The sequence below is a fragment of the Plecotus auritus genome, assembly GCF_963455305.1.
Source record: "Plecotus auritus genome assembly, chromosome: 3".
NCBI lineage: Eukaryota > Metazoa > Chordata > Mammalia > Chiroptera > Vespertilionidae > Plecotus > Plecotus auritus.
In genome coordinates, this window is record NC_137772.1 from 171,630,244 (window position 1) to 171,642,932 (window position 12,689).

The following is a 12,689-nucleotide window of genomic DNA, read 5'->3' on the forward strand; positions in this document are numbered from 1 at the left end:
TTTGAAATATCTGCTCCTGAAATTTTAAAATATTTTTATATTTTAAAAGGAACCCATCTGAGAATATTTTAAAGATAGAACATTACCTTTAGCTTAGAAACCTCCTCTTTGTCCATCTCTAATTACATTCCTCTTTATCCTTAATTGATGAATTCATGGGGCCTTTCGTTTTTGTTTTTACTCTTCATCCTGCTCAGATATTTGGGGAAGTGGGGAAACTTAGCAAAAATAAACCAACATTTTTGGATGCTCATATTTCTGTGACCCATGTATCATTCTTAACACGGTGGCCAATCAGTTTAAAATATGTAAGGCAAAACAGGTAGAAGACTAGTGAAGAAACAACTCTAACTTCACCTTTACATTTCTATATAATTTCAACATTGGCATAAACCCAGGATATGTTTTAATAAAGCTATTCTTTACCAATAAAAAATTAAGCATAGTTCATTTGATAGTGAATACATTCAATGCTAAAAAATATAACTTCTTTGACAAAGTATCTTATTGTTGAACATATTATAAGTGAAAACTAGGATATTTAAAAAACTTTTTGTGACATTGTGTAGCCAATGTCACCCCAATAAAAATGAAAAAAAACTGATGCTAGAAATGTGTTAGTTTATATCAAATGGTTACCTATTGCTTAAAGTGAACATTTCCTAATTAGATATCAGGTGCTTAAAATTATATATATGCACACAAACACATATACTAGTACATATGAAGACAACTTCTTTAAAATGAAAAGATCCACATTGTAATTTTTATAAAATTATATTTGTTTCTAAAATAATACTTGTCTGGTGATGAAGTCTCTAATAATTCAATTATTAATTAAACCTCTGTTTTTTAAGTACCCCATTTGGTGCAAGGGCTGATGCTGTAACCACTGACTCACAGTCGCCAGGGCTCATTGTAGTTTTAATTTGTAATTCTCCAATGATTAGTGATGTTGAGCATCTTTTCACATGTCTATTTGCCATCTGTATGTCCTCTATGGAGTAGTGTCTATTCAGCTATTTTGCCCATTCTTTTAATTGGATTGTTTATTTTCTTGGTGTTGAGGTGTATAAGATTTTTATAAATTTTGGAAAATTAATTCTTTATCACATGTATCATTGGCTAGTGCTTTCTTCCAGTCAGTGGTTTGCCTTTTCATTTTGTTGATGGTTTCCTTTACTGTGAAAAAGCTTTTAGTTTAATGTAGTCCCATTTGTTTATTTTTTGTTGTTGTTGTTTCTCTTGCTCAAGGAGATGTATATCAGAAAAAATATTGGTATGAGAAATGTCTGAGATTTTGCTGCCTATGTTTTCTTCTAGAATATTTATGGTTTTGACTTACATTTAAGAAACCAATCACAAAAGAACAGATATTGTATAATTTCACTTAGATGAAGTACCTAGACTAGTCAACATCATAGAAATAGAAAGTAGAATAGTGGTTGTTTGGTCTGAGGGGAGGAGATTTGCTGTACAGCATGGTGCCTTCAGTTGTCAATACTGCATTGTGCACTTAAAAAAATTTCTTAAGAGGGTAGATCCCATGGTACGTGCTCTTCTTTCGATTAAGGAAAGGGGCCCCCTTTCACCAAGCCATTGTGGCTCAGTGGTTGAGCATTGACCCAGGCACCAAGAGGTCACCAGTTCGATTCTTGGTCAGGGCACATGCCTGGGTTGCAGGCGCGATCCCCAGTCGGAGGCATGCAGGAGGCAGACAATAGATGTTCCCATCTCTCTCTCCTTTCTTCTCTCTCTCTCAAAAAAAAAAAAAAATCAATAAAAGCATATTTAAAAAATAAGTAAATAAAAGGGGCCCTTTCACGTTCTCTTCTGGGAAGCTCTACAAACAGCTTCACTAGAAGGAAGAGGGAGGAAGCACATTTGGAACCCAGGTTGTAGACTCCTAAGCAGCCCCAGACACTATCTGGGCAACCTTGAGGTATAAGCAGCAATTGGCAGGAGATGTCAGAAGCCTAAAGATTTTCAGCAAAGGTAATTTCTGACAGGATGCCTACAGGGAGGTGAAGCCATATAAGGGAACAGAGAATAGGCTGACATCCAATATAAAAGCCAGTGATTAGTTTAGGATAATGTTTGGCAATCAGAAACCATTTTATGGTGATGGGGAGAGGAATCCTATTTTTTCAACTCCAGGGAACATACAGACCATGAATCTTTTTGCTGTGTTTGACATTATATGTGCTCCCATACATTGCTCCTAGTTTTTTAGCAAGCATGATTTGTTTGTAATTCATATGTTATTGTAGGAGCCATGCAGGAAAGGAATAAATAGGTAGGCAGTGTGATGTATAAAAAGGTAATGGAATTGGAATGTAGATCTAAATTTGCCCTGATTCTTTTGAAACTTGTGAACACAAATAGCAGCATGGTGTTTGTCAGAAGGGAGAGGTTGGGAGGAAAAGGGGGTCCTAATATATGGTGACAGGAGAAGATTTGACTTTGGGTGGTGGGCACACAGTGTGATATGCAGATCTTGTAACATAGAAACCCACACCCAAAACCTATATGATCATGTTGACCAATGTCACCCCAATACAATTATTCTTTTAAAAGTTATGTCTGCCCTGATTCACCTGCAAGAGTTCCTTTCCCATTCCTGAGTTTCACTTTCTTGATCGTATAAGTGAGAAACTGGGATTATATCAGGGATACAAATTAATCGCATCTCACAAGCCAGCTCTTGTATTGGTACTGTATTGAGAAGGCATATCTCCTTTATATGCTATCCCTGCATGAGAAAATACCTATAATTCCCTCTGGATGAAAAATTCTGTTATTCTAAACATTTTGTTTCCTTGATGCTTGAGACTAGAAATATTTTATTAATTCCTACTGGTCATTTTATTTTTTTTTCATTTTTTATCTTTTTATTGATTTTTAGAGAGAGAGTGGGAGAGAGGGAGAAACATTGATTCATTGTTCTACTTATTTATGCATTCATTGGTTGATTCTTGCATGTGCCCTGAGTGGGGATTGAACCCACAACCTGGGCATATCTGGACAACTCTGTTACCAACTGAGCTACTCGCCCAGGGCTCTTCCTGATCATTTACCCTACACCAATCTTCGACAAAAATATAGGAATATAGACTCTGTCTTTTGGCGTCAAAAATTTATAAGACATGTATAAAGTGCAGAACCTAGTCATTCAATTTATGAAGGTTTTCAGTTAATTCCACTGTGTGTTCTGGTATGTGAACTCTGGTAAACATTACTAAACTGCAGTTTGTAGAATCACCCTCCCCCCACACACATAGTTTAAATAAATGGTTTATGTATCTAAAAAATATATATCTAATACAATAAAATCTTGGGAAAGTTTTGCCAGCACAGCTCTGAGAACTTTGTTTATTTTTAGTATGTTCTTCTATGGTTAAAATATGCATTTAGATTATCTGTTGTCTTAAGAGTGTTTTCTAAGTAATACTAACTAAGTAATATTTCTAAGTGATACTAACATCCTAAAAAGTTAAAAATAAGAATGTCTTTATATTATTGCACATAGTACCATAATTACATTACTACCATATAATTATACATTTTTACCATTTGCTCAGCATTTGAAATATTATAACTTTATAATATTTATGTTTCACATTTTTATAATATTATAATTGCAAACATTTTTATTTTTAGTAATTAGTTTTACATTAGTTTGACTATTTTCTTTATTTTTATTAATTTCCCTATTATGTTTATTTTCTTTGAATTTTCACATGTTGGATTTTTACTTTCCAGTTACTAGGGTTCTGAATCTCACTTTTAATTTCAATATTCTCAGTCCTACTTATTAAATAGAGTGAGCTACATAGGGTGATTGTTTGAAAACAGCAAAGGGAAATGATCTTTGAACTCCCCTTATCTGAGTACCAATAAAATGTGTTCTCTGCTCCTTATATGAATATTAAATAGGTGTGTGAATATTTGTCATTGATTTTCAATGACTGAGTTTTTATGATTTCCCACTTCTTTCTATTTTCTTGTAATTTGATATATTAAAGAAGAGTCACTGCATGTAGTGTAAAAACAGCCATATCTAATAACCCTGTTTATAGCACTCACAAGAGATCAGCCTTCCCAACAGTGGCAGCCTACTACTGTATAATCCAGTTTACTATTTAATAGGAGGTGTGTAACCCAAAAAGACATAGATAAATATTTTCGGTGGATAGAGTTGGTGGGGAAGTAACCTCACAGCTCCAAATAACCCATTTTCATATTAGGAGACAATTATTTATCAGCTATTTTTCCCTATATAGATTCTGAATAGTAGACTCAATAGAATAAGGAAATAAGAATAGGGCGGACACCAAGCCCATTATAGACATGATCATAAAGCATAGTTTTCTAAGTCCTCATTCCATCGCTAACTCTGCTTTGTTGTGCATTTTATTTCCGGTCATTTATTTTGATGTAGGACTTAAATAGTTTATCTAGAACTTAGTATTTATCTTTTGAAAGTAACATCAATACTTAAAGTTATACCTCACAATCACTTCATGTTGTACATGTGTGAAATACTGAGAATGGCTATATAGACTTGGGAAAATTACAGAAAAGAAAAAAGGTGAAGAATACAGAAAAATAATTTGAATATAGAAAAATAAAATAGAAAAAAGCCATAAAATGACTTTCAAGTCTTTGACCATGAAATATAATTTGAATTCTACACCTATTTTCTTAAAGTATTTCAGTTTTTTTCCCCATAGCATTTGCCACCACTAGGTAATTTACTTTACTAGGTAATTTACTTTTCTATTATGTTGACTGTTTAATGTATGTTCCCTCACAATGGCTGAAACTTGTGCATGCTTTATTCCCTGTGTATGCCTACCACCTAGAACAATGGTCTGTATTTATGTTGTGGTTTATTTGTGTTTCAGCTACAGATTTCATAATGGGTAGTGTTTGTTTGTCAACAACATATTTTTGGGAAAATCATTAAGGGCTTGTTTCACTTGCTGGTTTCTTAAGGTATAAATACAAAGATTCAGCATGGGAGCAACAGAAGGATTAAGAACTGCTACCCTTTTGCTCAAAGTCACATATTCTTTTGCAGATATTTTTATATATATGAACATGCTACCCCCTTAGGAAATGGAAACCACAATCGTATGGGAGCCACAAGTGGAAAAGGCCTTTTTCCTTTGCTGGGCAGAGGGGATCTTCAGAATTGTTGGAAGGATGAGTGTGTAAGAGAGAATCAACAAGGCCAAAGTTACCATGAGTGTGAATACTGCTAAGAAAAATGCCATAGGATCTAGAGACTTTGTGCAAGCAATCAGCCGCATAGGAGAAGAGTCACAAGTGAAGTGGTCAATAATGCTCGAGTCACAGAAACCCAGTTGGAGTCCCATAATCACAGAGGACAGGTAATGAGGAAACCAGCAAGCCAGAAGTTGATTACAAGTTGGTTGCAGACTTTGTTACTCATGATAGTTGTGTAATGTAGACTTTTGCAAATTGCCACATAGTGATCATAGGACAGAAGAAAAAACTCTGTGGAACCAACAAAGATAAAAAATGATTGTGTTGAACAACCAAGATGATGGCATAGGTAAATACATGTACTTGCTGCCTCTCACAACCACATCAAAACTCCAACTAAAAGACAAAACTAGTATCATCCAGAACCACAGGAAAACTGGCTGAGTGGAAGTTCTACAACTTGAAGGAAAGAAAAAAGTGCATTGAGACTGGTAGGAAGTGTGGAAGTATGGAGGCGCTTGCGAAACAGGCTGGCTACTGGGTGCACTGTTGTTTTCTTCAATCAGGAGGGAGATACAAGCTCCCAATTGCTCTGAACTCCAGTTTCGGGCGAGACTCTGGGGACCCAGGCTCATACAGGGAGAAGCTGGACTGTCTGGCATTGGGCCTGAATGTGAGGACAGCTTTCTCGCAGAGGTGCTCACAGTGATCGTTGTTCCTGCACGGGAATGCGGAACACAGAGACCCAGGGACCTCTCTGGGGCAGGGCTGATTGGTAGCCATTGCTATTTGCTCTGCCTGCTGATTCCCTGAGACCCCGCCCCACCCAATTTACAACCCTACCCAAGCTGTATGCACTGGCTTTTGCATATGAATGGCCTGTCATTTTAAAACCTAAAACTTAACAAACAGCAGCTGGGTCAGAGAGCTCCAAAGCCTCCAAAGAAGGTCTAAGGCCCTGCAGCAGCAACCTGCATTGCTTCACAGCTGGTCCTCAAACAAAGAGGAGGAATCTTCAGATCTCTCTGTAGCTCCTGCTGGGTGGCCTCAGGCAGTGGCTGACTTTGCACCTCCTTGGAGATCCAAGAACAAGTATACCCAGTGGTCAGTGTGAGACCATACCAGATTACAACTCTGCACATCCATAAGCAACACACTCAAAGGGCAGATTCAGTGAGCACTAATACCCCAGTGAAGCAAGTCCTGCCCCATAAGGGTGTCTCCAGCACAGAATTTCTCCCAGTGTAGACACAGCTGGTCCTCACAGCCCATTGGCCCAGAGGTCAATTCCTCCCAAAGATACCAACAGCAATCAAGGCTTAATTACAACAAGACTGTGCACACAGCCCACAAAGGGGTGCACCAAGAGTGTCCACCTCAGGTAACTGGGGAGTTTGAGCCACTGGGCCCTATAGGAAACCTAGCATACAAGGCCACTCTATCAACACAGGGAAGCAGTCAAAATGTGGAGACTAAGAAACAGGTTGCAAATGAAAGAAATGGAGGAAAGTAAACTACTGGATATAGAGTTCAAAACCATGGTTATAAGGTTACTCAAGAATCTTCTAGAAACCTCTGAGAAATATAGTGAGACCCTCAAGGATATGAAAAAGGACCAATTAGAAATTAAGCATACACTGACTGAAATAAAGAATAATATACAGAGATCCAAAAGCAGACTAGAGAATCCCAAGAATTAAGTCAAAGATTTGAAATGCAAAGAAGCAAAACACACCCATCCAGGAAAGCAAAAAGAAAAAAGAATCCAAAAAGTTGAAGATAGTGTAAGAAGCCTCTGGGACAACTTCAAGTGTAACAAAATCAGAATTATGGCGGTGCCAGAAGAAGAGAGAGAGCAAGATACTGAAAACCTATTTGAAGAAATAATGACCGAAAACTTCCCCCACCTGGTGAAAGAAATAGACTTACAATCCAGGAAATGCAGGTTCCCCAAACAAGAGGAATCCAAAGAGGACCACACCAAGACACATCATAATTAAAATGCCAAGGACAAAAGATAAGGAGAGAATATTAAAAGCAGCAAGAGAAAAACAGTTAGTTACCTACAAGGGAGTACCCATACAACTGTCAGCTGATTTCTCAACAGAAACTATGCAGGCCAGAAAGGAGTGGCAAGAAATATTCAAAGTGATTAATAACAAGAACCTACAACCAAGATTACTCTACTCAGCAAAGCTATCATTTAGAATTGAAGGTCAGGTAAAGAACTTCACAGATAAGAAAAAGCTAAAGGAGTTCATCACGCCAAACCAGTATTATACGAAATGCTGAAGGGTATTCTTTAAGAAGAGGAAGAAGAAGAAAAAGGTAAAGATAAAAATTATGAACAGCAAATACATATCTATCAACAAGTGAATCTAAAAATGAAGTGAATAAAAAATCTGATGAACAGAATAAACTGGTGAATATAATAGAATCAGGGGCATAGAAAGGGAGTGGACTGACAATTCTCAGGGGAAGGGAGTGTAGGGGGTGAGGGAAGAGACTGGATAAAAATCGTACACCTATGGACGAGGACAGTGTGGGGGGTAAGGGCATGAGGTGAGGTGGAAACTGGGTGGATGGGAGTTATGGGGTGGGGGAAGAGGAGCAACTGTAATAATCTGAACAATAAAGATTTATTTAAAAAAAAAGTAAATAAAAAATGCTTGTGTCGCACCTTATAGAAAACAGTAATATCTCCTGTAGTGATGCTGACCAAAAACCTGGGAATACAGACTGTTTTGAATGAAATTTCTAAGACAGAGAATTTCCTGAGGAAGAAATACATGGGATTCTTCAACTAGAATTTGATAGTGTTAACATGAAGATGGTCAGTTTTCCAGTGATACTCAATAAGTAGGTGAACAGCAGAAAGAAGAATTTCACAGCTTATATCTCTGTGTCATCCCTAAGTCCCAGAAGAATGAATTCTCTAATTGATGTCTTAACTCTAAATTCTTAGGTCTGTAGGTAAGAGTTATGATAGATGTCAACTCCTGATATGACTTTAAATACATTTGTAGTGTTCTTATTCTGCAATAAGAACAATGCAACATGCATTAACAAAAAGAGACAACATAGTTCTCCATTAAAATTGCAAAGTCATATCAGCAATTAATTTGCTTTTTTTACTTAACAATATTAGTTACTTAATACAGAGAAAGATGTTTTTTTAAAGTCATAAGAATGGGTAATAATGATAAATATTAGTTTAGTTCATTGTGGAAGTAATTCATTTGGGAAGATTAAATAAGTTATTAAAACATAGTATTTTTGAAAACTTAATATTCATAAAAGTCTGCTTGCTCATTTTGGTAGTGGAAAATTTATTATTGAGTCAGAGTACAATCATTTTCTAAATATGTCTTGGTTTCTGTTCATAGTAAAAATTAAGCAGAAAATACAATACTTGTGGGCAATTCATTGAAATTCATTCCCATTTGCCTTTAGTCTAAAGTGATTCTATTTGCTCCTTTTTGACTAAAATTTGCACAACACAATGCCAAACCTTTTTAATGCACAATGTTGTATGGTAAAAGTTCCATTTTAAATCTTTAAATATAATCAGACATATAAATAATAAAAAAATAAGAACATTCCTTGTAAGATTAAATAATTATTCTAGAAAGTTGTTACATTATAACCTTTATCAAGCTCAGCTTTCAAAAATAATAATTAGTTAACTTTTCTGTTTACCAAACTGTAGTACTGGAAGATGTGAGAGAGAAAAGAAATATATTGGAAGGAAGAAACATAACAACAGCAACAATAACAATAATAAATTTTGTAAGAAAATGTAATGAGTTTTATTATTATTGTTACATTATTATTTATATTATACCAAAGATCTAATTAGCCTTTAACCTGTGCCCCAAAATGCCTTGAGTAGGTCCTGTTAAGAACCTCATTTTGCAAATGATGAAATTGAGGTACTGAGGGGTATGGAACTTGCCCAAGGTTACATCAGCAGTATGTGTAGATAGGTTAGCATTTGGTCTGTCTCCTACTGCACCATTCCTAGTGCTTAACGCAGATTCTGATTCAATTTTATTTGATGAATTAAAACACGAATTAATGATTGAATAGTGTGTATGCAATCCGGATTAGAACTGTCTGTCTCCTACTGCACCATTCCTAGTGCTTAACGCAGATTCTGATTCAATTTTATTTGATGAATTAAAACATAAATTAATGATTGAATAGTGTGTATGCAATCTGGATTAGAACTGTTCTCAAAATCCAGAGATTTCTTTAGCTATGCGGGCATAGCTCTGCATTCATGAATCAATTGTTCTGAACTAGTCAATCCTGACATAAAGATACCAGAAGCTGTGTCTGTCAACAAAATGGGAACCTTAGGTAATGAGAATTTTGGAATCCTAGGGAGGTAGGTACTCAATCTCCTGAAAGATGTTTACTTGTGTAGGTCATCATGGTGTGCTGCTGCCCATACTGCCATTTGAGACAACATGTAGGGACCTTGAAAATATTATACCAAGCAAAATAAGTCAGTCAGAGTGAGTTAAGAACCATATGATTTCACTCACATGTGGGACATAAAACTGAAACTCATTGGCACAGACAATAGTGTGGTGGTTCCCAAAGAGAAGGCGGTAGGAGGTTAATTATGGGGAAAGGGGACCAAATGTATGGTGATGAAAGATGATTTTACCTAGAATGGTGGGCAGACAATGAAAAAATTATCAATTTTTTGATATTCTTAAGTAGCCAGGTTGGGTTTCACTGATATTTTAAATTTTATTTTTCTGGTTTCTATTTTATTGATCCAGGACATCTGTAATACTTTTAACAATAAAGTAAATTTTAAAAAAATATAATTTTTAATAAAACATATTAAGGAAGAGTGTTCTGATGGTAAATTAAGTGATGTTATATGGTCATGCATCAATTGTGAAATAAGATAGAAAAGAGGCAAATGGATGAATATTGAACGAAGTTTGTTCTTAAAAGTATAAAGCTATATTTAAGAACGTTTTATAGAAAAGATGTATGTCAAGGTTTGAATAGAGGAAACACTTAAATCTACACCATCAATGTCCACAAAAAATCTGAATGAGATATGTATATTTTAAGAATGAAACCATTCAAACACTAAAAACATTTTAGGGTATCAATGACATAAAATGCAAGAACTGTCTGGGAGATGGAAAGCATATAGTTTTAATTGCAGAAAAGTCAAAAGAGAGGGTATTGTACCTTAAGAAACCTAAAGACAGTCCAGGTTATTTCCAAGGGAGCCTCAGATGTGCTCTAGGCTCAGCATCAACAAATTAAAAGAAAATAATGGTCTAAGGAACAATCATCAATGTAGTTTATCAGATGTTTTCTGGTAAGAGTAGTGGGGTTCTACAGAAATATCAATACCATACTTGTAGTAACTTTGAAATTTGGTGCAAAAAATCATTAAACAAGATATGTTATAATATTAAAGGATGGAATTGACATTGAAGAGATAACATCTATGTCCCAAGTAGCATAGATAAACATTCATAATATAAAAATCATAGGAGAGATTAGAACAAATATAAGGGCATTAAATTTAGGAGACTTTATCTCCAAAAAATCTTATTTTAATACTCTGTGCATATATACTGGGAGAAATATATTTTTAGAATTCCTTGGTGATAACTTTTGATTAGTGTCCAAAGGAAAACATCTTCAATGATTTGTAAACTAAATTTTGGCATTTAAAATAATGTCATTTTCATCTATGTAACATCGAATTAATCAGAAAAACTTCAGGGCATGTAAATTTTAAAGGATAGTTGAGGCAAGTGAGGTCAAAATGGTATAAATAGAGAATAAAACTTGAAGGAAGAGGAAGTATAGCCGTGGATGGAGAAATATAAGAATAATAATATTATGTCAGGCATAAGGTTCCATTTAAATAAAGTTCAGGCCATAAATTTATGATGAAAATTTATTTGAGAAACATTTCTTGACGAAGTTCTTAAAAGAATCCTTTACCTGCTGGTTTCTTAAGGAGTAAATAAATGGATTTAGCATTGGGGCAACAGAGGTATTGAGCACTGCTATACCCTTGGTCAAAGCCACTCCTTCTTTTGCTGAAGTTTTGACATACATGAAAATGCAACTTCCATAAGAAATAGAGACAACAATCATGTGTGAGGAACAAGTGGAAAAGGCCTTTTTCCTTTGCTCAGTAGAGGGGATTCTCAGAATCATTTTAAGGATGAATACATAGGAAAGAATCACTAATGTTAAGGTTACCACAAGTGTTAATATGGCCACAAAAAAGGCCAGGAGCTCTAGCAATGCTGTGTCTGTGCAGGAGATCAGTAGTATCGGAGAAGAGTCACAGGTAAAGTGGTCAATGATGTTGGAGTCACAGAAATCCAGTTGAAGTCCCATGATCACAGGTGGGAAGATAATGAGAAATCCAGTCAGCCAAGAACTAATTACAAGCAGGTTGCAGATTCTGCTATTCATTATTACTGTGTAGTGCAGTGGTTTACAGATAGCCACATACCGATCATAGGACATAGCAGTCAAAAGGAAAAATTCTGTTGAACCAAGGAGAAGGAAGAAAAATTCCTGGGTCATGCAAGAATTATAAGAAATGGTCATATCCCTTGTTGCAATGCTGACCAGGAATCTAGGAATAGAAACTGTTGTAAATAAGATTTCTAGGAAAGCGAAATTCCTAAGGAAAAAATACATGGGGGTTTTGAGGTGTGAATCTATCAAAGTAAGGGTGATAATTGTCATGTTTCCAGTTATACTCAGGATATAAGTGAAAAATAGAAATATAAAAATTAAAACATTTAACTCTGGGTCATCTGTTAATCCCAGGAGAATGAACTCTTTTACAGATGTTTGGTTTTTCATTTCTTATTGTTAACTTCTTCCACATCTGTAAATGCAAACAGAAAACAATGATTTAGTGAGTACAGGATTTTTTTTTTTTTTTAAAAAATCACCTCTGCTGGCTTAAGAAATACTGTATCTACACTAATAAAAGAGAAACATGCAAATTTACCATACCTCTGCTATGCCTATAAGCCACGCCCACCAGCCAATCAGGAGTGTATGCAAATTAACCCAACCAAGATGATTGTGGCCACAGAGTGAGCAGGAGGCTTGGGTTCCCTGGCAATGGAGGAAGACAAGCTTCCCACCCAACCTGGCTGGTCCTGGCCTCCACTCAAGGCTACAAAGTTTCAGTTATAGAAGATAAATAAATCGCTGATAGTAGGGCCTCCACTTGGGGCACCGGGGTGCATGGCCGGCCTGCAAACCACCACAGGCCCCTCGCCCAGGCTGCCCCACTCCCCAAGGGAACCCCCACCCTGATCCAGGACACCCTGCAGGGTGAGCCAGCCAGCCTCCACCCATGCACCAGGCCTCTATCCTAGCTAATAAAAGAGTAATATGCAGATTGACCATCACTCCAACACACAAGATGGCTGCCC

General features: G+C 36.1%; 1 protein-coding gene and 1 pseudogene across 2 annotated transcripts; both read right to left on the reverse strand.

The window, feature by feature from the left end:
• Positions 1-4,916: 4,916 nt before the first annotated feature.
• Positions 4,917-9,669, reverse strand: LOC308244243 (olfactory receptor 6C65-like; annotated as a pseudogene). Its single transcript has 2 exons — positions 9,654-9,669; positions 4,917-5,598 (listed from the first exon to the last, which is right to left on the reverse strand). The product of its transcript is annotated as an olfactory receptor 6C65-like (transcript).
• A 1,494-nt stretch (positions 9,670-11,163) lies between these two features.
• Positions 11,164-12,105, reverse strand: LOC308245257 (olfactory receptor 6C65-like; the record flags this gene model as incomplete). The annotated part of the gene is made up of 1 exon (XM_080662216.1): positions 11,164-12,105. One exon carries the CDS (start codon positions 12,103-12,105, stop codon positions 11,164-11,166), a length of 942 nt encoding a protein of 313 aa, XP_080518342.1.
• Positions 12,106-12,689: the final 584 nt, after the last annotated feature.